This window comes from Sinohyriopsis cumingii, chromosome 14 (genome assembly GCF_028554795.1).
Source record: "Sinohyriopsis cumingii isolate HCF-2022 chromosome 14, ASM2855479v2, whole genome shotgun sequence".
Lineage (NCBI taxonomy): Eukaryota > Metazoa > Mollusca > Bivalvia > Unionida > Unionidae > Sinohyriopsis > Sinohyriopsis cumingii.
In genome coordinates, this window is record NC_142974.1 from 66,117,342 (window position 1) to 66,142,520 (window position 25,179).

The 25,179-nt window shown below is 36.4% G+C and overlaps 1 protein-coding gene across 1 annotated transcript in view; it reads right to left on the reverse strand.

The window, feature by feature from the left end:
- The window catches only part of LOC149784031 (uncharacterized), a 63,134-nt gene that overhangs the window by 14,245 nt on the left and 23,710 nt on the right, over nucleotides 1-25,179 (reverse strand). Inside the window, exons 2-3 of the mRNA XM_089932937.1 lie at nucleotides 16,047-16,070; nucleotides 589-594 (exon numbers count right to left, since the gene is read on the reverse strand). Coding sequence (XP_089789063.1) covers nucleotides 589-594; nucleotides 16,047-16,070 — 30 coding nt within the window. The remainder of the gene's footprint in view (nucleotides 1-588; nucleotides 595-16,046; nucleotides 16,071-25,179) is intronic.

The following is a 25,179-nucleotide window of genomic DNA, read 5'->3' on the forward strand; positions in this document are numbered from 1 at the left end:
TATGTTTTATGGAGAAAAGAAATGTGTAAAATGGAATGTATCTTCCAGAGTATCGAACCAATACATGTGTTACTGATATTATTATTTCAGACAATCGTGCATCAGTCTATGGCGACATCATCCTAAGCCATCAATATTATAATGCATAACCTTTCTTTATTGCACTCTAGCTTTCTTCTCAAATATCTTTTGTGCCTTTCGTAACATTTTACAGTAATAGTACGCATTTTAGGCACAAGATCTGCATAATACCGTAATGACATTTCAGCAAATTAATCCTTACAAAGGTGTAAGTGTTGACTAGAATGTAATTGCATTTTGTTAATATTAGGAGTAAGTAAAATCTAAACACTAACAGATGATGTATATCACAGGAAACCACCGGGTATTATAATTTTCCTCATTGCAATAAAGCATACGTGAGGGCAACTCATATTTCCACTAGACATCTTAATTTCTGGTATTTGACATTAATTGGTTCCAAATAATCTTGATCAACAAATGATATGGGCTGAACATGGATACTGTAGATTCAGATTGATTTGCTTTATACCGCAACCATATTGTATCTCAATTGCAAATACTTACGATCTCCTGAAAAGAAAAAAAATTATCATTATTATTATTTCAAATTCATGTATTTCATACAATATATGTCTAAGTTATATATCTACATGAAATGTAGGAAGAATTTCAGTAAAACATGCTCATAGCAATGATTATATTGGGTTATGATGATACCAAGAGATTATTCCAATATCTAGTATCACGTAAACACCCTGCATACAAGTAATCGGTACATCGAAGAAATGGGGTGTTTCCGTAAGTATGTAGAGTAAGCCATAAAATGTATTTCCATATCATACTAGATCCTATCAGAAAATCAACTATTTCTATAAAACACGATAAACATTTGCAGAGAAACGAGGAAAAAAGTATATTAAGTCGATATCAGTGATTTTTACATCCCTCTTGATTTCTGGAGCATGTCTGAATAGGTTCCATTGTGCTTCTCTTTTATCAATTTTCACATAGTTAAGGGACTGTTCCCGCAATCTATGGATCAGCTTATGTTGATAGCTTAAAAACAAACACACACTCACAAATATCCAAATGATATATATAATTTGGACAATGCCAAAATAAGATACATGAGGAAACAACAGAGGAAATACAACACATATTATAACTTGGCGCCTTTGCTCTGGTTCTCACGTTGACTGATTCCAAACAATCCATAATGTAAAATGATCAGAACATAAAATACAGATCGACTTTATTCCATAACCATAACATATTTTAGTAGACATTACTTACCACTATCTGAAAAGAAAATAAAGCGCCAACATTATTGAAAGATTCATATATATTCTGTAACATATCTGCCTGAAACCTTTATGTATTTGAATGTTAAGAATAATTGCAGCAAAAGCGACTAAAATGTTACAATATGATGATACCAAGAAACAATTCCGATATTTGCTATAACTAAAGCAAAATAGGACCTTGCAGGTGATGAATGTGGTAACGTATAGCATAGTCCTTAACATTCAAAGAAAAGGTTCCAGCACTGTATTTCATTACACATGTCCGATAACTGCACGTTTCAAACAGCCATTACGCACATTTTACCTACAAGTGCTCCTTATTACGGTTGGTCATATCACAATATTAACAATCGGCTATTTCCCAACATTGTTGCTTTGACATTTACAGAAAGTCTTGATTAGAGTAAAGAGTGCAAAAGGTAGTCGTATCATAAATATTCTAGTTCATTCTCGTCTTGTTTCATAATAGCTGTTAGAAGACATCACTGATGACGTCATTATTTTTCCTGGAAACAAATACGAACTTGAATTTACCGTAACGAATCGATGTTTGTGTAACTTATATTATTAATTCGGACACCATTCAAAAACTTTCCTTATAGAACACTAGCTTTTTATTCCCATATATCATCTTCGTTTCGCATACATTATGTTTAATGCAAGTGAAGCAATAACAGCGCTCAATACCATAGCGTTTTCAGAATGAAATTTCTTACAGTTATGTTGACTATGATGTATATGCCAATAAATATTCGCCTTCTTCTACAATACGCAACTTAAGGAAGTGCTAGCTTTATTCAATATGAAAAAGCTATTGAACACGTCTTCTTAAGAAGCATAGATAAAGATATAGAGACTGAGATATGACAGAAAAAGGGAAAACTGCTCCAAGATGCTTACTTCCAAATTTCCCCCAAACAGTGTATCATCTGCAATTTTTCGATGACATGGGTGGGCCAGTTCGCCTATATATCCTCTACTTGATACTTTGAGTCAGTTCAGATAGAACTGTTCAATTACTACACGTAAATATTTAACAGAGTCACGGCACACCCCCAAAATGTGAATATAGCTCTTCGATTGCATGTGCAAGAAGTATATGTTTGCAGCTTTGACTGCTGGATCATAACCCATTATTATGAATGGCCAGAAATGACCATGACATTAATTAAACTCCTGCATATCACCATATCCTTTGTAATGAATTTGGTATTCCTTTGCATACTGCATATTATTCTGGACTCTACATAATGTAAACGTCTTAAAATAATGATTGTATCTTCTTTATTACAACAAACGAAAGAGTACAATTTTACAAAACAAAACTCCGCTACAACCCCATCTGCAACCACCTATACATACATATATATATATATATATATATATATATATATATATATATATATATATATATATATATATATTGCCAAATATCACTCAGGTGACACAAGAATGTGCATGCTCATATTTAAGTCACGGCCATGAATTGATTACGGGTACTAAATAATCATCTATGCATGCACATTAAGCTAATAAATTATGTAAAAGCACACACTCAAACATCCAACATCATCTTACACTACTCTATTAAAGCACATTAATATAGTTTAAGAAAATGTCACACTTCTTCACATTGCAGATGGCGGTTCAGACATTGATTAGAATAAGAACAGCGATAAAAACAAGTCTGGGTTTTACCTAGTCTTTGATATTGTGAACCAGCTGACCCATGCAAGGTACACAAGAGAGAAGGGTAAATAACTGGTGAACATAATGCAAGCTTATGCTGCTATTCATAGAATATAATTTATGACCTTTGGTCGTACACCTGCAACTAATCAGTCCATTTTTAATATTCCTACAGATAGTTGCGTCACAAATGCAGACGTTTATCAATCGTTGAGGTAATTCATGACAGTATTTAACCCTTAAATAGTATGTTTCTCATTTACGTTTGAAGATTTTTGAAGGAAGAAAAATTAAAGCTAGTAATTATTTTTCAGATACTGATGATGCAACTTTAGTATGTGAATACATCTTTTCATTTTGAAAGCAAGCAGACAAAAATACATCGAGTGTGTGATTTGGATTTGTAACATCTTTAACAATGTTTCAGTCATTTCGCAACTATGCAGTGTGGAAGTATATACTGATGTCTAGCATTGGGGAATCAAGCCGCAGACACATGGTATAATGTCCCACCCAGCCACATTATCCTCACACCAATCAGACCAATCGTAACAATAACCTCTATATGCTGAATGCCAGTTGAGGCAGCTGCTAGTACCATTCATGTAAATCTGTGATATGACTCGGATGGAGGCAGACGCTCAGATCACCTAGGCCAGGCGCGTCGTCCAAAGTACATCGAACGATGTGCATTTGTTACTAGAAATGATTTCTATAATGTGAACACTTGTAAACAGTATAGGAAATAATTTAAATTCAGATATGTTCCCAATATTAGATTTTTGTGAGCGAACCTTTGGCAACGTTCTGTCTCATCCTGTGCACCATTGATAAAAGTCAAGTTAGTCAGGTGTAATAGAAAAAGACACATTGCCACGTAATTATCACTGTATGAATTAAAAATAAATGCACCTCAACACATTTCTTCGATTTTGAAAGTCCTCATTTTAGTCACAATATATCATTCAAAAATAGTATGCTCTGCATAGCTGCTCAAGTGCTGCCATAATAGTTAGGCAGTTTTAACCAATTAACATTGTTTAAAAATTTAATGACTATTTTTAAATTGCAGAGGAAAAATGTGATCATGTAAAATAAATGCCCAGTCACAATGCACGAAAATTGCAGTGCTAAACTGTTTTGGTATATAAGTAGACTTACAAATGTAACATTTTTACAGTGTAATACTACATCAGAAGTCGAAAATACAAATCAGAGATCCAGTTATCTTTGTACACGTTTTTGTAATTGTGACACATATATCCCAAAATATAGGCATGAGCACACTGTGGTAATTCTCTGTAGGACAAGCTGATTAGCTGCTTTCATAGTACCACATCGCATTCCACATCTGTATTCCAACTACATGAAGCAGAAAAGCCCATTGGAAACATTAATATCAGCATGAACGAACACTGTTCAGGGAGGTTTTAAAAAAGAGTATCAGACTCTTGTGCATAAATAGTGTATATTACAGAATGTGTTCGGAGTTACTCCATTTAAAAGATACTTTATAAAATAAACCCATTTCTTAACCTGCGCAGTCTTAAAACAATTATTAAGAAGATATATTTATTTATTGCATATTTGCAAAAAATATAATATATATTTTACAGCTTCTTAGCTAAATTTGGAATGAATAATGCATGAACTATATGGATGTTTATAAGTGTACTATAATATATTTGCATGGACATAAACTGTCTATTAGTATTTTTACCACGAGTAGTACAATATTCACACAAAATGTCTGCATGTGCCTGTAATTTTTCCTTTCCCTAAGCCTCATATTGTCAATAGAGTGAAATATAAGATTCAATTTGTTTTAAACATATTATATGATAGAATGTCATTCCATGCATTAATTCCACTACCTCTATTGTCCTCCTTTTAGAACATTATATCTTAACCAGAGTCTTTGCAAACTAATAACGATACATAAATGTAACATTACAAATACCAAAACAACTTTATCATGTATTTATTTTATTATGATAATCCAAAACTCTAATTCTAAACTTTTCTTTACTTGAACATTGTATAACATAGTAGAAATATTGACAGAAAATAGCATAGCAAAAAGGTGATTGAAGTTGAAATATATTAACTAAATAAAATGTCTTTCTCGATTTTTTGCATTCATACATCCAAAGGAAACACCAAACATTCTTATATCCTTCTATGCAAAGCACGAAACACCCACTGGACGTTATGACATAGGACGGGTCTAAGATAGCAGACATGGCGGATAACAGGTTCGAATACCACAAATATGTGCCAGAGGATCTAGCTATTAATCCATGAGTAAGCATTTATTTTCTTTGATGAGTTCTTAAAGACACCAAAACACACACTCGCATTTGTAGAGCAAATCCATAGAACCACTTCCAGGGATTAGTTCCTGCTATACAGACATGGCACAAGCAATGTGTTATTTTAGAAGAGTACAAAACAAAAGTCCACATTTTGGAAGGATATTTTCCGATGTAAATGAAACAACATCCACTTATAATCATACATCAGGACAAACAATTCCGGTTCAAATTTGTATTACATCAAACAGTTCTCAGGACCGATCTGGTACAAAATTCTAAATTAACGCATTGCTGAATTTGTTAAAAATATAAAAAGAACCCTGTAATCTAATCTTTTTTTGCAACCATTTGACCTTTAGTCTATCCAGAAACTGCTTGTGTTAGTTTCACAATACTAGGTCTGGGGTTAGTGCAATATACTCATGAAGAATCTGATCCACCTAATTCCTCGGTGGCTATCATAGAATGTACCTGGACAAAGCTATTCACTCCTATTGCTTCATCATAACTTTTGGTGTCTAAATTTGTTGTTAAAACTTAATTAAAGAAACAACTACTTGTTCAATTGCATAAAACTATTTAGCCTCTTATTTCTCTCTATCAAACGTTTTTTAATTCAACAACATGACGAATTCAATAGTACAAAGTTATTATCTGTACGTCTATGGGTTCCCTTCCAAATAAAGTTACATATATGAGTGTTTCTAATCTTAAACTTTAAGGGATACAATGGACATATAATGTGACCAACAGAAAAGAATTGACACAACTATACCAGTAAACAAATAGATGCATGAACCACCGCAACATTTACAATCAAGACATGGTCAACAATAGACCAACGTCCTTGACGTCAATGTGCTGCAAGGGAATGGAATTTATTATCAACAGACACCTGTTGGATCATCTGAAACAAAACAATATCATTTGTGACCAAGAATATGGTTTCAGAAAGAACAGATCCTATGAGATACAGTACTACTGTTTGTGATCTTGCAATATTGAACAATAAACAGCGGATACATGCCATTTTGCTGGATTTCAACAAATAGTTCGATGAGCTTAAGCATCAATATCTTGCAATCAAGCTTCAAAACTATGGCGTCAGAGACCGTACACTTGGTAGGATAAAGAGCTTCTTAACATATAGAAACCAACAGGTCGTCCTTGAGGGATCTGTATCATCATCATCCCAAATCACCTCAGGTGTCCCACAGGGATCAGTGTTAATGTCCCTCCTATTCCTCGTATGTTTCAACGACTTGCCCTCAAGTGTTTACTCTACAACTAGACTATTTGTTGATGACTCTCTACTGTATAGGATGTTTAATTTCCAATAAGATGCAGTGTCTCTACAAGAACACCTCAGCAAATGGCACTTGCAGGACTGGGATAGGAAATGGCAAATGAATTTCAACATGTCAAAGTGCGAACACATACGCATAACCAAAAATCTGAAGGTAATTAACATCTCATGTTATGTTAACCAGCAAATTCTGAACGAGACCAACAAAGCTAAGTGCCTTGGTGTCAATTTGGGCAGTAAACTATCTTGAAATTCCCACAAACTTGGTTACCAAGAAAGCCAATCATACGACATCGTTTCTACAGTTAAACATATCATCTTGCCCAAAGCACATTCAGGCTTGCTGCTACAAGACGCTCGTATGCCCCCAGCTCGAATACGCGTCTACAGTTTGGGTCCCACACTCCAAGGCCAAAGTAGACAACCTTGTAAGAGTCCAGAGGCGTTCAGCAATGTTATGTCACGCTGATTACCGACGAACCAGATGTGTCACGACCATGCTAACGGAATTCCACTGGAAAGACTTGTAACCTGTTGTCAACAGAGCAAGGTCACCATGATCTAACGTATTATCAACCAGCTAGTTGCAATACCGACAACACGGTACCTGATTCAAGCAGAGTTATCAGCCAGATACAAGGTACCATATTTTTTCCACGCAGTCTTTAGAACTGCCTGCCAACAACAGCCATTACAGTGCCGTCTATTGAATCCTTCAAGGCTCGTATCAGCGCTGGTGGCCCCATGTCGTTCTTTTAACCTGTTATTTTTGCTTGTGCAACAGCATTCCTTCACATATATACCTAATTCACCACAGCGTGACTATGCCTGCCATTGGGTCAAGCACTTAACTGGAAGATGAGGACAATACTGGAAAAGGTGCAATATCAGTTTTGTCCCAAATCCAGTTGGGATTAGGAGCTGTCTTCGCTTCAAACTGATTCAAAATCAAATAATTTTTTGTTCCGCTTTTATTTCAATTTTTTCTTCAAAATTATGTTTCCGTACGATCAGAAATGCCATAAGAATAGATATCAATTTCGCCATCGCACGACTTATGGCGGATAATACGAAGCCGTTATTTACCGAAGCAGGTGTGGCTGTGTAAATTTCCCAGCGACTTCCTTTTTAAGGCTGCCCCAGAGATGATAAAATTTTGTTGGCTAATCCGCTGAATTGAAGAGCAAATATGGAGGATTTACCGAAGAAATAGTTCATCGCGGGATCAAGGAAATACCTCTCGCGGACCGTAATTATCAACTTTTTCTCGAAACCACTTCGGATTTGGCCCACATCTCCAAAGGCATCCCTATGTACCCACATTTGTCCCCAATAATGACCATCAGAATATAAGAATCGTTAACGGACAGATTTATCGTTCAATAACTGATCTGTTAAATTCGATGAAAATATTTAAGGCAAGTAAGCTTCTGAGAAATTATATCAGAACAATACACAGTATGTAGTTTTTATGAGAACAGACATTGTAATACTTAATATTCCTTTTACCATATTTTCTCGGTGAAATAATATAATAAATATGTTACTAAAAATGGCATACACAAATCGCTTATTTGGTTTCGAAAACGGTTAGAAACAGATGCGCTTATTCATATATACACATACAGCGCTACAGCGCATGGCATTACTTGAACTGGGTATTCCACAATCAAAAATAAATATTTGTGTTTCAACTTTCCTGTGTTTAGTTTTCACGAAGAGATACACATTAATGTTCTTTAAAGTTTTCCGGCATGATATATAATTGCTCTGGTGAAGCACATACTAATACAAGTAAACGCATAAACCTAAATAAACAATGTCAATAGCTATGTGCAATATGTAATAACTTGTACACCGTACGGATGATTACTATAGCAAATAAAATGGCACATCATCCTTCAAAAAAATCTCCACATTTTACAATAAGTATTTTCTTCTTGCTTTAGTTATTTTGTCCCTAAATTGTGCGTACCATATCACACAGTATACCACTAATAGTAGGCATAAGCCAATGCAAGTAAAATATGGGTCATAAAATGTGCGCAATAATTTAATAATAAGAAACGAAAGTATACATTCTGTTTAGATAGGGCCTTTTTTGAAGATGATGGTAGTTTTTTTAACAAACTATGTTGCTGGAACAGTTATATTTAATTACAGATTGAAATGGTATGGACAAAAACATGGAAGAAAGTATTTTTGGACAAGATGTTTTGATAAGGATGCATTTTTGGAAGTTATAACAGTAGTATATTATGGACTTCGGGTGTCTATGGAAATCCTTTGTTAAAAAGGGTTGAAAGTTCATGCGTGTCTAAGGAATTTAACCAGAGAATGACATTATGAGTGTTACTGGAAATTTAACATTGGAGAGACACTACGGTGTCTAACGGTATTAGCATGGAATTGATAATGTTAGTATCTATGGGAATTTCACAAGGACAGGTAAGGAATGTCTTTGGGAATCATTTGCTAAGTTTACTTAATGATGCGAAACGCTCATCTACAATTTTTAGGAAGTCGTCTGCTTCAAAGATAATTGTGCTATTTATTATCAATTTGACAATTGTTTTCATCAGACCCAGCTTGGTGTGCAATGGAGGTAACAAAATATTCCTTGATTCAACAAGTGGTGGATGCTGAACACTTTTCCTCCCAAGCTCGTGGGAATCTCTCGCACGACTATCCCATTCGCAAAGAAGACAGCAGTACTTTGTATATCCAGTCTGCAGACCAACCAAGAGAGCAAGAACCTTCAAATCGCCTCATAACTGCGTTTGATGTTGGTCATAGTTTATGCACCTCAAAGGTTATTTCATGTTTCATGGGTTTCCTTCATATGCACTGCGTGATCAACTGGAATTGATGGCAAAAAATTGCCATTATGCAGCAAAAAAAAGACATATGACTCGTCCTCGAAGAATCAATGAACAGTCTCCACTCATCTGGATCATGAACGATGTTGAGGGCTGCCATCACATCATCGATGTTGCAGGCAACACGATCACCTTCCGTGAAGAAGACGGGGACAAGATCTTTCTGACGGTCACGGAACATGAAAACCCTAACATCACCCACCAGGGGATTTCACTGCTGTGATCTGGACCCCAACAGCTCAGACGTATTCTTAGATAGCTCCAAATCCCTGACAATGTCATTTAGTTCATCTTGTATTATGAGGTGTGGTTCAGTTGAGGAGAATAGGAGCAATTGTGGGTCATGTGACATTGATGGTTCAGGACTAGAAGTTTCAGCCGCTTCCTCTTCCTATCTGATTCATGTGATGATGATTCTGGTGCATCATGTACCGGCAGGCCTTATCCATGGAGTACTGGGCGTATCGCTGATGAAATGTTTGGATAATGCACAGTCCACGTTTGCTTCTTTGATACACCTTTCCCAAATGAAGGTACCATGCAAAAGTAACAATTGCTGGCATAATATGTTGGCTCTCTCCAAAATCATTGGCACTTCAAACGGAATAGATTTCCTTTTCCTTGTAACCACTGGCGACGATTTGTTGCACATGTGTTGCAGCACATGTGTGGAGCCTACATCTTCTCCTTACCTCCAATTTTGCAGCCAAAATAAAGGTGAAAGACTTTCTTAACCAGAGTGGTTATGCTGCACTTTTGTGATGCAAAAGTCCCTTCACTACAAACAGTAGATGTTATCTGCATTATTCATCTCTTCTCCGTTTGGCTAAACAGATCATATACTCTGAAAACATGGAACAGGAAACTACGGAAATAGACTAAGGTGATACTTTCTGTCCATAAATACAAGTATACATGAAATTGAAACCGACATGTTGTCATGTGTAAAATAAGAAGAACACTTAGTCTTCTGTTTTGCTCGCCAGTTGTATAAATGAATGACCAACATTGTTATATTGTGCAAGACGAAACATTTTTGATGACGAGTCAAAAAGACAAGTTAGAAGAGCATCTTAAATAATCATGGACACTCATTCCATAAGACAAAATTCTGCTCTGTGTTCATTCCCAACTTCCAATGACTTAATTAAAGTCGAAATGCATCAAAGGTCTCGTGCAACGGAGCACTGAGACTCCCATTCATCGACATACTTAGCATAACATTTTAAAGAAAGCTTAAAGTGTAAAATTATGATATATTTCGAAACATATGAGAATTTCATTATCCTTCTAACTGTTCATGCACAGATTCTTGGCATCATGTGGTTTGTTCAACAGATTGGGTAGACTTCTAATTTCCCAGCGACTACATTGTCAAATATATTGCTTCTTATGGATTATATCCTCTGGAAATCTATCAAATCAACTTTATTAGAAGAAATCCTGTGCAAATAGTCTTTCCTTGATACAACTGTGAAACGTTCTGCCTAAGTAACGGGTTTCTCTCTCAAAATATCGCAGTTTTATTGATACATTATTATTCGGCAGCAAATAAAATTCACAACAAAATGCAACCTCTTGTTACTATTTAAAATGGGCAAAACCCTTATATAGCTAACGTTGGTTTATTCATTATGGCATCTGACACAATTGTCCATTTAATACTTTCTTTTTATTAAAGAAAAAAAACCTATTCACTGTTTTGCAGACTCAGACGCAAATGAGTATAGTTTTTAGCATGTCAAATTCAGTCGTGGAAAAAAGGTTATTTTCGGATTTCGGTTTGCGTTGGTGCTGTAATTGATGTTATTTGCGGTCGTAGACAAATCCACTAGAATCCAGCAGAGGAAATAGTGCGCAAAAGGCTCCAGAGCTGGATGTCATGATGTTTACATTTCTTTTGCGTTTCCTTCTTCTTTAGTAATATAACACGGTAATGTAACCTTTTCTGTAAAAAGCTTAGTGACTAAAGAATACGTGTATGTGTGTGTGCATTTGGATTTTTAACGTAGCTTTAACAATTTTTCAGTCATATCGCTACGATGTCTGCAATGTGGCAGCTTCATAGTGATGTCTTCACTGGGGCATTATGCCGCAGACATGTAGCATGATATCCCACCCAGTCACATTATCCTGACACCAGGCCGACCAGTCCTAAAACTAACCTCTTACTGCTGAGCGCCTAGCGAGGCAGCTTTCAGTACCATTTTTTTAAGTATTTGGTATGACTCAGCCAGGGATCGAACCCACGACCTCCCGCATCCGAGGCGGACGCTCTAACCACGAGGCCACCGGAACGATCACTAAAGAATGCTCTCACCACACTTGACTGACCATGTCAAAGCGATCAGTTATATCATGTCAAAGAATATAAATGGGTCATGGATGACAGGTTACTCATTTGAAATCCATTTGCATGAGAGTACTGTATTTGGGGATTCGCCATGAATGAAAATGCTATTGTCGTTGCCCATCAACAGCTGACTGACAAACAATACGCTTATATAGAATTGTACATTAAAGCAAAACGTCTGTGTAGATTTTCCTTTCGTCGTCGTGATTATAGGCTAGAAAACACGGCAATTCGATGTACACAGATTAGTTCTCAATTTCCTGACAATATTGATTCATACTGAATAAATGTCAGAAACATTATCATTTACTCCACACCTATTATTTTTATCATACTTATAGTGCAGATTTCCATATACCTGCATATGCATCAAATATCTACGTGTATTACAAAATTCGACAAATGCTGTTTAGTCAAACAGGAAAGTGTCTCATTATGCACTTAAGAAAAACAAATAGGATAACATGATGAAACATGAACTTCTGTTATTAACACTTCATCTGGAATATAAGCATGGTAAATAATAAATGTAAATGTACAGGTTGAATAAAGAATTTCCATAAATTAGAGGAATTGTTATATTGAGCTTGTATTTGCGTCTGAGAAATCATAGCGAAACTTCATGCATTGCCTAATATGTACACATTTGCTGAGGGAAAATACAATAATACTTACATTTCCACGTTTCTCCTGAAAACAAATATTAAAAAATGTACTTGAAATAGTGAATAAACTTTTTTCATTTCAAAAGAGGGTAGAAGCTCATGCACATGATCGCGATTCCAAAAACTATTCATACTATACTTTTCTAAATTGAAAGCGTTTATGTATGAAATTATATTTCGAAATTATGGAGAGGAACTTCAAAACGCCCATGCTGTAATAAATTTTGCTGGTGGATCAAACGATTTTGAATCACAAGAAAGAAACCAAACATCCTAGTACTGGAAACAAGCTTGAAGGAAGATTTTAAAATGTCAGCGAACAAACACCAAATTTAATATAAACCTACGTGTCACTGCATGACTTAAAAAAATACATCTACTTAAATAAAAAGGTATAGTATATATAGTACGGTATACTCATGACTGTAACTAGACTTGCCTCATTTGTATAATGCTATAATAAAAAGTTTTATCTCCAAAAGAAATTACTTTACACCATTTTTCAAAACATTGAGAACAACAAGATAGATAGATAGATATATGGATGGATAGATAGATAGATAGATAGATAGATAGATAGATAGATAGATAGATACATAGATAGGTAGGTAGGTAGATGTGGAAGACATCAGCCTGTATCATAAAATTGGTCAAGTGTTATTTGAGTTAAAAAGAAAATATAACATCATTATGGGCTCAAATCAATAAATACGATTAGGCTTTTTTTACCACTTCGTTCTCAATAAAGAAGAGCTACGAAAAATAACTTTTAAATATGTACAGATCATACTAGAAGCTGTGTTAATTTCAATGAATGGTTACTGTTATTACAAGAAGGAAAATTAAAAATCATAACAGAACCTTATGCAACACATATTATGTACTTATTTCATAATGCCCAATATAATCATACTTTTCTTCTTTGCTCCTGGAGATTCTAAACACAAATATTAACGTGCTACATAAATGGTGAATTTACATCGCATTAGTTGCTTCATACTTTGATAGATACTCATGCACATATTCGCTTAAATAACCTTTGTGTACTTGAACGATAAAATGTTTTCTTAAAACTTCATCTTAAAAAAAAGCGCATGGAAAATAATTTCTTTATTTTAGAGTTAGAATTGAAAGAGGAGTTAACTTCGATGGAAGGTTACAATTATTACACGAATCTCTTTTGGACTTGGATTATTGAAAAAGGTTGCTTACTTCATATCAAACATGGGCAGATACATATTGCTAACACAGTGCATGTCATTACTTGAAATGTGACTTTTCTAATAGTTGCCCTTTGAATAATCTACTGTGACGGATGTACTGTATTCAGATCACTGCATATTTATTCTTTCTTTATCGAGCAGAGATCAAATTTAAGGCGCTATAACACGTTCCACAATGAAATATGACTAATTATTTAGGTAAAAATTGCATATTCGCCAACACAGGCACTAGAAAACAAGCAGAGAAATAAAACCTCTTAACTTGTACAACCTGATATAACTGGTACACTGCACGACTTTTTACTATGCCAAATCGTAGGGTACATAATCATATCATAAACCCTGCACTTTCTATAATATCTCTTTTGGACTTTGTTTTGATAATATTGCCCTTAAGTTGTATGTATGACAGTAAAACGTCTATCCATCGATTAGAAAGCATGTCGGCGCGAAAGAGAAATATGGAAATTCTCTAAATTTATTCAAAACTACAGCTTCGTGAGGCGTGGATGCAAACGTTATCTGCAAAAATGTCAAAACGTATAATAATCTGATCGGAAACGTTAAAACATCTTCTATTAAGATCAGCCAGTTGCACATCATGTAGGACCTTTATGAGACGGTGATGGTAGTTTTCGCAAACAAACTATGTCACTGGCATTTTTCGGTCCGATTAGAAATAAAATTGTATTGCTGAAACACATGTGAAAAAGTCTATTTGAAAAGAGTTTAAAAACTATTCATACTGACTTCTTCATGAAAGCAAATTAAGATTTCACGATGAAATATGAAGACTACTATATCCATATCTAAGTTTTGAAAATTGAACATAATGTTGATCTAAATCAAATTTATAGATTGTACGAAGAAATTCAAGATGAAGTGTGTGCTGCAATATATGGCACAAGGAAAATTCATTGTGGTAGATTAAACGATTTTAAATGTCATAAAATAAACAGAAAACATCTCAGAGAAGTTTCGAGGATCGTAAAACTTCCAGAAGTAAACCCAAAACTGAATTTAAGAATACTCTCTGTAGCTGCATTACTTAACAACATAGGAAATTTTAATGAAAAGGGTATAGCATATTATTAGTCTTTTACAGTATTATTATTCCATCTGGTATCTCCTATTCAATATAAATTTAAAAGTGTCATCTCGAGATAATGACTTCTGAAGCGATCGAATATATTAGAAAGTACTAAACGTACGCATGTATTATATACCATGTATCTATATATATTGTTATGAAATATCTATAGTATGAGTGTTCCTTTATCATTATATATTACAAGGGTCATTTAATCAAGTAAAACATATTAAATAGTTTGCTTTATCCATTGTGAGTTTATAATATAAGCAAATGTCATTTAATTTGAGTAAACATAATAATGTGGCCTTTTGACATGTACGGTAAAAAAGAAATGTCGCTGACGACTTTTAGGGAATTTGAGTTCAAGCCATTCCTTTAAACATAAGAAAATATAGTGACCTAATTTGTGATCCGTTAGCTGACAAAGGTCCTGGCCATGTTGACAAGTTAGTGTGATCTCGAAATGTATAGTCAAAAGTAATTAGGTTGCTGCATTTGCGTCTTAGCTATTAATATAACGGATGTTTAGCTGAGAGTTAGTAATTCCAGGTTAGCATCTCAAAATTAATAGGTTATTTACTAGCGTTCAGTTTCAATTTGAAAGCACACATTTGCTTCAATTATTCATTGAAATTACAAGCGCTTATAAATTTTAGGAATACATATTTTGCAATTCCTATGAAATCAATTAAAGACATTTTGGATTATACCATTGAGATACAACAAGATTGTTAGCATATCAAACTATTTCAGAGCAAGGGAACATTAAAAGTCAAATCCCTTAATATGGATTTCTTGACAAAAATAAATTAACAGGTGATGATGATACGCTAAGAAATATTAATGATATACTATTGGGAGGGGAATGAATGTGGTGCTAAATCCAATTTTAAGATGATACAAACTTATACCAGAATGGATGGATGGATGGAAGGATCGATAGATAGATAGATAGATAGATAGATAGATAGATAGATAGATAGATAGATAGATTGATTGATTGATAGATATATAGATAGGTAGATAGATGTACTCAAAAACAATTAGGAAGCAATGTTTCGATAAGAAAAGGAAAGGAATCCAGTTCGAGGAATGGTTGATATTTACTACATATTTGCACCTGATAAATCAAAGCACAATCTTATATAAGATATTAAATTAACTCATTTTCGAAGGCAAATGCAATTATACTTACTCTTTCTCTTTGCTGTTGCAATTCCTGAAAGCATATATTAAATGTGTTTCAGAAATCGTGAATAAACATCGTTTATTTCCTTTCAAAAGTCTCCAGATACACATGCACATATTCGCAAATACAAAAACAACATAAGTTTCGTTCTTGTTACTATCCGTTTTTCCTTTGTCCATATGCTATTTTAAATTACATCCATTCCGTTGTAGAATATGGCGAAATTGTTATCTGCTTAGAAAGTCCAGTATATAATAAGATTTAATCTTTATTAGAATATGCTTGTAATTCTTCATTTCCTTCAAAATACTGAGTATAGGTTCACCCCATGATACACGAGCCAAACGTTTGCAATGGGAAAACCGATATCCGTAAACTCTCTATCCGTAGGCTGCATCATAACATGGGTATTTATAGACTCGAGTTATACACTAACGTCACAACACAGCATTTGTCATAACGCTACCCACTTTATGGGAATAATCTTCAGCTGTAGGTGTATGCATAATATCCACTTGCAATATCTTTGCATTATCCATATTATGTGACTGAATTGTTTCATATATATATATATATATATATATATATATATATATATATATATATATATATATCCTACTTGTGAATGATATACTATTCGTGTTTGCAAAATATCATATATCAAACTTCATTTATCCTAGCAGTGGGGAAGGTGGTAAAATTACCTCTTTGAACGCTTTTAAGGGTCCATTTTAACATCGAGGCTAAAATTAAATTTTGATATCTTTCATTAAAAACGCTGATTCGAGCCTAGTGTCTACCGTAGATGCATCGTCTGTGATGTCCACAGGTGCAAGTTTGGGTCAAGCCCCCCACTACCACCCGAGATATGTGTTACAAAATCATTGAACTACTGTCGCTTAGCGCAAGGTAGAAATCGGTAATGAGTATCCCTAGAAAAATGAAGTTGATCAGGCATGTCGCTAGGATGACAATTTGATATAATATTTTTTAGTATATAATATATGTGCTGACCGGTACCTCAACCAAAGATTTTATCGAGACCAATATGATATCGTGAGTTTATATCGTGTAATCATGTGTGGATTTCTGAGCAGGTGCAAAGACGTTTTCAAACTTATTCATGTCCATATCGCGGTGGCACCAAATCTGATGAACATTTCTTAGTGTATGTGTATCAACGTCATTGAAGATAACTCAAAAATTGCAGGTATCTCTTATCACCTTAAGGATCTAAGCGTATCGATTTGTAACGTAAATGACATCCCTGGTTTTATGTCTGCCCCGTGGAGATATTCTGGCTGGATTTGTTTGTTTGTCAAGCATGCCTCCGTCGTAAAGTAAACGATTATTGACGCCAACATCGACTGACGGTGCATCACTGATGTCAGTGATAAATTTAACACCATCTTAATCGGCGGAACGATCGCGTTCCAAGGAATCCACTGCAGCTTCCCAGAATTCCTTGCGGACTTCATAGTATCGCTGGTCGTCCGCAGATGGCGTTACTGAATAAAGTTTGTCCCAACTGAGCCACCTCATCATGAGGTTGAGGAGCGACTGAATTTTACCAGATCCAGAGGGACTGATGATGATGGCTAAGATATGATTGGGTAATACTGGATGACGTTTGGTTGGTCCTTGCTCTGGTGTCGCTGAAAAGTCAGTCATGTTAATTTTGTAGGAATATATTAATATGTATAATCATGAATTTATATTGTGTTCGATGTAACTCGCTCACTTATTTTATTGGACAACGACAATGATTCGTCGTCGGGCACTTACAGGTACGTGCTTAAATTGCGGAACAAAGTAATATAAGTTTGTGTCTTCAGACATTCTCAAATCGCCAACAGCGATTCACGAACCTCCAAAAGCCTCTCACAAGACGCCGAAACAGCGGCGATGATATTACCATGACACTCGGTAAATTGCCATGAATTCCGTGGTCTAAGTGAAAAACATCTTTCGAGATGTAATTATTATAATCCAGGAAACCTACCTGATATCCGACTTGAACAGGAAAACCTACCAAATGCTGCCGAGTTTCCAGTGAAAACGATAGATCAAGCCTGCCATTCTCATAACATCACGTATAAAAATAAAGAGCTGCAACAGCTACATATCGTTGATGTCAATCTGATTTACACGCTGAAGTGGATAAAAAAATAATAGTATGTGGAACACACTAGCCAACTAACTTGATAAGATCTACGATGAGCCTTAACCTAGTAGTGGGGGTCTATCCCCACAGGGCCGGTAATTAATTGTCCAATAATTATATAATGGAATCGATTTATTATATTCCAAGAGGATAATGGAAAGGCACAGCGGCGATTAGCAAACTCGCTCATTCAGCTGGTGTAAAACGTGATGTTGCCGCAGACTGGTTGTCCCGGCAGGCAATATTGCAAATTTATTTGCCACCGCCTACACCGATTCAGCATGGACGGTGTGATGTTAAGGCGCCCAACAAATTTCATCGGGCAGATATCTTGTTTTTGACCCACGACAAGATACGCATAGGCACTTGCAAATACGCGTTGACGGTCACCAATCGCAGTTCCATCTGGTAGGTTTGCATTTTCTGCTGTGGCTAACACGCCTTTTTTGGCCTTAGCATCAATTATAAAATCAAGGTATGTTTCGTCCATGATTAACCTTGTGCAACAGCGCATGTTATCAGATTCGGCTCCATGTGTAAATTTCCTGAGTCCATTTCCTCGTCGCACTTTCACAAAATGTTATGTGACCCTTGGAAGTACGCAGTTTAAGATACCAGTCTTGGTGCTAACACCACTCACCGCTTGAAGATCATCGATGTTAGGTTCTTTTAACGTAACGTATAAAGCGCGTAAACACTGACAGACACTGGAAATGCTCGCTAATAATACGGCCTGTCAATACATGTCAACATCCCATCGTTGGATCGTTGTTGTGTTTGAGGTTTGTTTTCCCTTCCATTGATTTCTACTTTTGAACAAGTTTAGAGAACTAGTATCACTCATTTTATCCATAAGACTCTTAATTTTCGATATATTAATTTCTTGAGATGGAAAATCTATCGCTAATACCTTTTCCTATCACCATTACACCTCCATCAATGTCGCTCTCTAGCACTTCATCACTTCTGATTTTATAATAAACTCTCAATGCATTACTTTTATTATTAGATAAACGTTGACGAAGGGAGTCGGGGTGATAATATTGTGACCCCAACTCGGCCCTCCCCCTCAGGGCCTCGACGACGTAGCTAAAATGTATCGTTAAATATCCCATCATAAGTCGTAGTGTAAAGTATTTAGAAGTGAGTCTTGTCCTTTGTTCTTCATTTGGCTTTCGTTGAAATCACTCATAATAGTGTAGTCCTCCGCTGAGTTGTGTTCCAGTCGTGTAATTATGTCTGCTGTAATTATTATATTTATACGGATTATAAATTACGACTTATGATGGGATATTTAACGATACATTTTAGCAACGTCCTCGAGGCCTGAGGAGGAGGCTGTCGGTGACGAAGATGCAACTGCTGCAGTGCCGCTATTTCGTCATATGCTCGTCTTTGATTATTTTCAGCTATTCCTGTCAATCACATACTTGATTATATATGTAAGTCTGTTTGGGATTCATTGTGGCTATATATGTATTAAGTAATCAGTTGAGCTGTCGCGCGACAAATTCACGAGACCACCTGAACATTGCAGAATTTAATTTTTTGTCTTAGGGATCCGATATGAATATTTTCTCGGTATTTTGATTTAGAATGACTGGCACGATTCCACAAAATTTATCGGTTCAATGACGCCATGGATATATCGTAAATATACTAAATTCCGCGGAGCTCAACACCGAGAGCCTGTACTTGCTGGAGACCTCAACGGTATGTTTGACTGAGTTATTTTCCTTGATCATGTTGCTGATCCAGATCTCCTTGTGTATACCGCATTGATGATAGGGATCGTATGAATTACACCATAATCAACCTTTCTGACGCGTTCAGCGACGTCGGGGATATCTGCAAGCGATTCCTTGATCGTGGCTATTGATTTGTTTTTTAATGTTGGCCAGATCAGAGTTCGGTGTTAATTTCAGTGAGTTTCAGGATGACAATCATTCGACTCCCAAAGAATATTTCGGTGATTTCATCGAACGTCATACTTAGCTCACAACATGGCTAACTTACTATCAATCGGGGTGTCGCTGTCATCCACGTATTTCTTCATTGCGGTGTCGTCGTCGGACGCTGGTTCTCTCAGTAGAACAATTTTATATATGTTCATGTTGAGTTCATCTGTCATTGTATCACCAGTTTTAACAACACGTTTATTGATCTAGTTTCTGATCGCCGCGATTCATACGCTTGAGACTCTGGTTTTTCCACCATCAGTAAATACCACGATGCTATCGGTGGTGGCACCTAAAACTCACCTGATAATATCGACATAATATTGCTCGTCTTTAGCATTTTATATTGATCCTGAAAACCTTCATCTCTGTCAACCCCAGTGATGTTCATAAGATCAGCAAGCTCACCTCGTGTCGCATACGCTGACGAATCAATTTCGCCGGGACCAGGTTTACCTCTAACCTTAGCGTCATGAGATCTTCCGTAAATATTTACCATTATAAATTTCAAACGTGTTTAAATCGACAGATAGTAGAAACGAGTACTGCTTTATGCGGCGGTACTGATGACCTTGATATAGTGTTAAGTACAGCAAGTGCTTCTGGACCGCATATAGCCTCTATATCAGATTTGATGTTGGTAATATTGAGTGCCAGATCGGGACGGCAAATCCATCTATGTATTTTACAACTTCTTCTATTGGCGCCAATCCGTGCGAATAAACATAAACAACACTACGTGGATCAATAGCGTATGTATCCCAGAACGACCATCAAGATTATAAATACCAGTATCAACGCAGTTTGTTTGTTCTGGTAACTAATCACTCATCGGAAATCTTCTAATGGTTTTGATGTTTCATCGCCGAGAAACATCAAGTAAATCAAAATCAGACATTGGAACGCTTTGCGTTCTAAGCTTGCTTACTGAAATGTTCCTAATAGGAACTGACCTTGACCGTACCACGTTCCTGATAGTCGTAAACCCCATGACATTAGATTATATTTTTGAGGTCTTGAGGTTGGCCTTCAGACCCTGCCCCGTCGCTTTTCTCAATTCCATCCATGCAGTGGATCCAGTGATGCCGAGTGCGGCTGCTTCTTCAACAGTTGGAGATTCAGCGGCAATCAGCGCTGGAATAGCTGCAAGGAGTGGGAATATACTACCAGTCTTAATTGTATCGTTGATCTCACTCGCATAAAGAGAAGTTTCATACCAGTCTTTGACTTCTTAGCGTCATTAAAGTGTTTCATCTGACGTTCGGTCAACGATAATTTATTTGAGCCTTAGAACGCCGTTGATTTTTGTAGTTTTGTTGTTCCACAATTACTTGCCGATGCCGATTGTGTCTTTTGTGTTTGTCAGGGTAATACTGATGTGCTGATATGACATCTTACAAAATGTATGGTTCAATTACATGTTTTCCACAGGTACATCAACGACCCTCGTTCGTTTACCAATACCTTCGAGCTGCATTGTTTTGTTTGATAATATCATAGCAATTACTCTGTAATGAGTAACACCATCTGCCAGTGTACCTACGCGAACTGGAAACGACAAATTGTCTAAACTAATCTAAGTGTCACGTTCTGGAAAAAATCAAATTGCTTCGCTATAGGTTTATTGGAGTCTTTGTTAGACACATTCTAACGACAGTGCCAAGCTTAAGATCAGGATACCATGAGACTATCAATTATTCACGACTGTCTGAAATTTCCTGTGTGGATCAAGTTTAGTACACGTGGAGAATTGACTTTTCCAAAATCTTGAGCAAATTCAACAGCTACAACAATTCAAAGATGAGTCTGACATAACCGATTGAAAGGCCACTCTTCACAAGATGAACTTTTAATCTCCAAGATACAGTGGATGACGCAAGGTCTCAATTGTGGATGAAATCCTCAGTACCAAATAAAGTGTCACCTAGATGAACAACCATTAGTATCTGACATGTTTAGCAATTGTCATCAGGGCGGTTCAAACGCATCAGAAAAGAAAGATGCTGTATGACGATTATAGGAGAACATTAGACGATCATACAGAGCCAAGCAACAAATAAAAGCAAACCTCCTTTTGAAAAACGTATGCATTTCATATGAGACCGTGTTTGGAGTTCCTGAAATGTTAAACCTTCAAGACGCACTGTCTCCTCTTTATGTGCTCAAAGTATATCGTAAAACCTTCCCGTTTCGATCAGTACATTTTCAAGACGTAAAACAGATTCAAACGTATCATCATCAAGATCATTTTGCTGCTACAAGCAAAACATTATTTATCGGATACGATTAATATTGCTTCAAACGTGACCAAGGATTTAGCAATCGGGAGAGATCTGTCTGTTTAGCGTCCAAATATTGTATTCATGAAGACGAAGAACGAATGCAATGCTCTACTTGCCATCGAACATTCGTGAATCGATTAATTTACGAGCGACAAAACATGAACCAATTCCAACAACTGAAATGTGTTTGCGAATTAATAATAGTGTTCCACTTGTGGACAGCGTGTTTATATGATTAATTAAAAGTCGTATGTTTCGGCAGGATAGAAAATATGTCTTTCTTGAGACCAAGGCGTGGAGATGGGGGATGTAGCATATCATTAATAGATTATGAAGTGATGTATTTCTGAGGATTCGATATATACTGGGCAAAAATACTTATTCCAAAGGTCAAAATGGTTTTCTTGTGAGATATAAATGTGGAGCTTTTCAAAGAAAACGCGTTTTATTTTATTTATTTTATTTTTCTACTTACCAAGCACTGCATACACAAATACAAGATCAAAAGAGACATACCTACATTAAATGTCTTAACCGCTGCTTTAAATAGGAAGGGACCTGGCAGATACCGTTTATGTCGCCATGGTGACAAATGTAGTGCAGTTATACTGTCAGAAAGTGCCTGGGAACCATAGTTTGACTGGCCTAAGGTGGAGTAGCTAAAATAGTTCCCTGTGCTAAAGGACAGTTGCATAGTTTATACGGCGAGAACTGCTGGCGGTACAGAAACCTAACGAAAAGAGGCCGTGCGGGTGTGCGGTTGGTGGATATTTGGCAGGTTGTGAGATCTGTGGTCTTGCATTGATTAGAAATGTATGTCTAGAATGAAGTTTGTATGGAAGTCTTTGGAAATTTGGGGTAAACTTATGACTTCAAGCGGGAATCGCGCCAGGGTTTGACACCTCTCGGTCAAGTAAAGGCCCCTGGAATGTAACAAGAAAATTTATGGTGGCTAGCGGTGAAATATGTAAACAGTTATGTGATTGGGTTAAAAGTGATTTGTTTTTCGCAAATCGGAAAGAAAGACATGTCCTATAAAAAAATATAAAAAAATATTAATGTTAGAGTGCTTTTAAAATTTGCACTTTGGTTTCGCGACATTTAGTCTGCGGAAGTAGATATATTTATTTGCTCTTAAGAAAATATTTAATTTGACTGCATTATGTTCAGTCAAGACTGAATATTGTATCTCGGATGTAAAATACACCGATAATAAGGACAAGAAAGTGAAATAGCTGAGAGTGTACACAGGAGAAAAAATGTTCGGAGTGAGAATATCATGTTACATTGTGGACGTGGAAAACAGAACTGGGCAAAATGACAGACTCTTCGCCAGGTAACTAAGTTGGAATGATCTAATAATATTGGAATTATTGACCACGAAGTCCTGGGCAGGCGAGATTTATGAATTTGGTTGCATAATATTTTTTAAATAACAAGAGAAGAATTGCTAATGAATAACGTTTGTTTTTTAATACCCCCCGCACCGCTATATTGTGTTCAGTTCATAAGCTTTATACTGAATTTATTGAAATTCCGTAACAGATTTGTCAATAAGAACACCAAGAACAATAACAAATATAATAACAACAACAACAACAAACATCTCTATATCTGTTTTAAAATAGCAATTGGTAGTTGGCAAGTTTCTTACAAAGTACATCGCGACAGGCTAATAAGGAATACTGAAGGGGAATTATTATAAATTATTATAATGGCTACAGGCAGAGGTACCCTATCTCTTTAACCAATACGCCTTTACCAAAGTCGCCATTCTCGTATGTTGATGCGAGGCAGAGAAAACTTGTGTAGGTAGACTGTAGCATCCAGTTCCTACTGACCTCGACTCCGGGGGCCCCGAGTGGCCGAGTGGTCTAAAGCGCTCTCCGTTACGGATCACGGAAATCTCACCTCTGTCTGCGTGGGTTCGAGTCTCGGATTCAGCCAAATGTGGGTATGTGAGAAAGCTTGCCAGTAGCTTCTCGTGGGTAGGTGTTCTTTCCGGGGATTTTCACGGGTTCTTCCTCCACCATTAATACTGGCCGCCATGTATAGCCTATCGTGTGCTGAAAAATGGCGTTAAGCCCTACAACAACAACAACAACCTCGACTCCGTGCGAGGCCAATAAATGTGATGCCAATGCACGTGCATTTGGGGGCAGGTCTGATGATCTGAGGTTCGAAACTATAAAGGAGGGTGCGTCTGAAAACGTGAGGTCTGACAGTTACAATCGAACCACGTATCCAGTATCCAAGAGAACGATTAGTTTGTCTACTGAGAGTCTCCTCGAGACTATAGTTACCTCATTACAGTGAAGTACGAAAAATTTGGCACAACCATTGGACCAATTGTTAAGAGAAAGATCGGTTGGCAGCCGCAGTAACATAAAAAATGGAAAAGAGACGCCAGGCTCACATATGAACAAGGGAGGTGACACTGAACAAACAGAGTTTAGTTCTACTCTGGCTCTAACTCGAACTAAGGCAACAGTTAAAGCAGAGATTACGATGGTTCTCAACCTTTTCTCGACTATATGACACATTTCGAACACTGCTCAATGATTAATGATTGGAGCGAAACTGAAAAGGGATTGCACTTGGATACGTGTTTATAGAAAGATCCTCTCCAAGTCTTAACGGATCTCCAGGTCCAGCCAGGTCAAGTCGAATTTGAGAAGTTGCGCCTCGTAACCAAGATGAGTACTACAAAGCACAGCTCTACAGCTCTTTCAGGA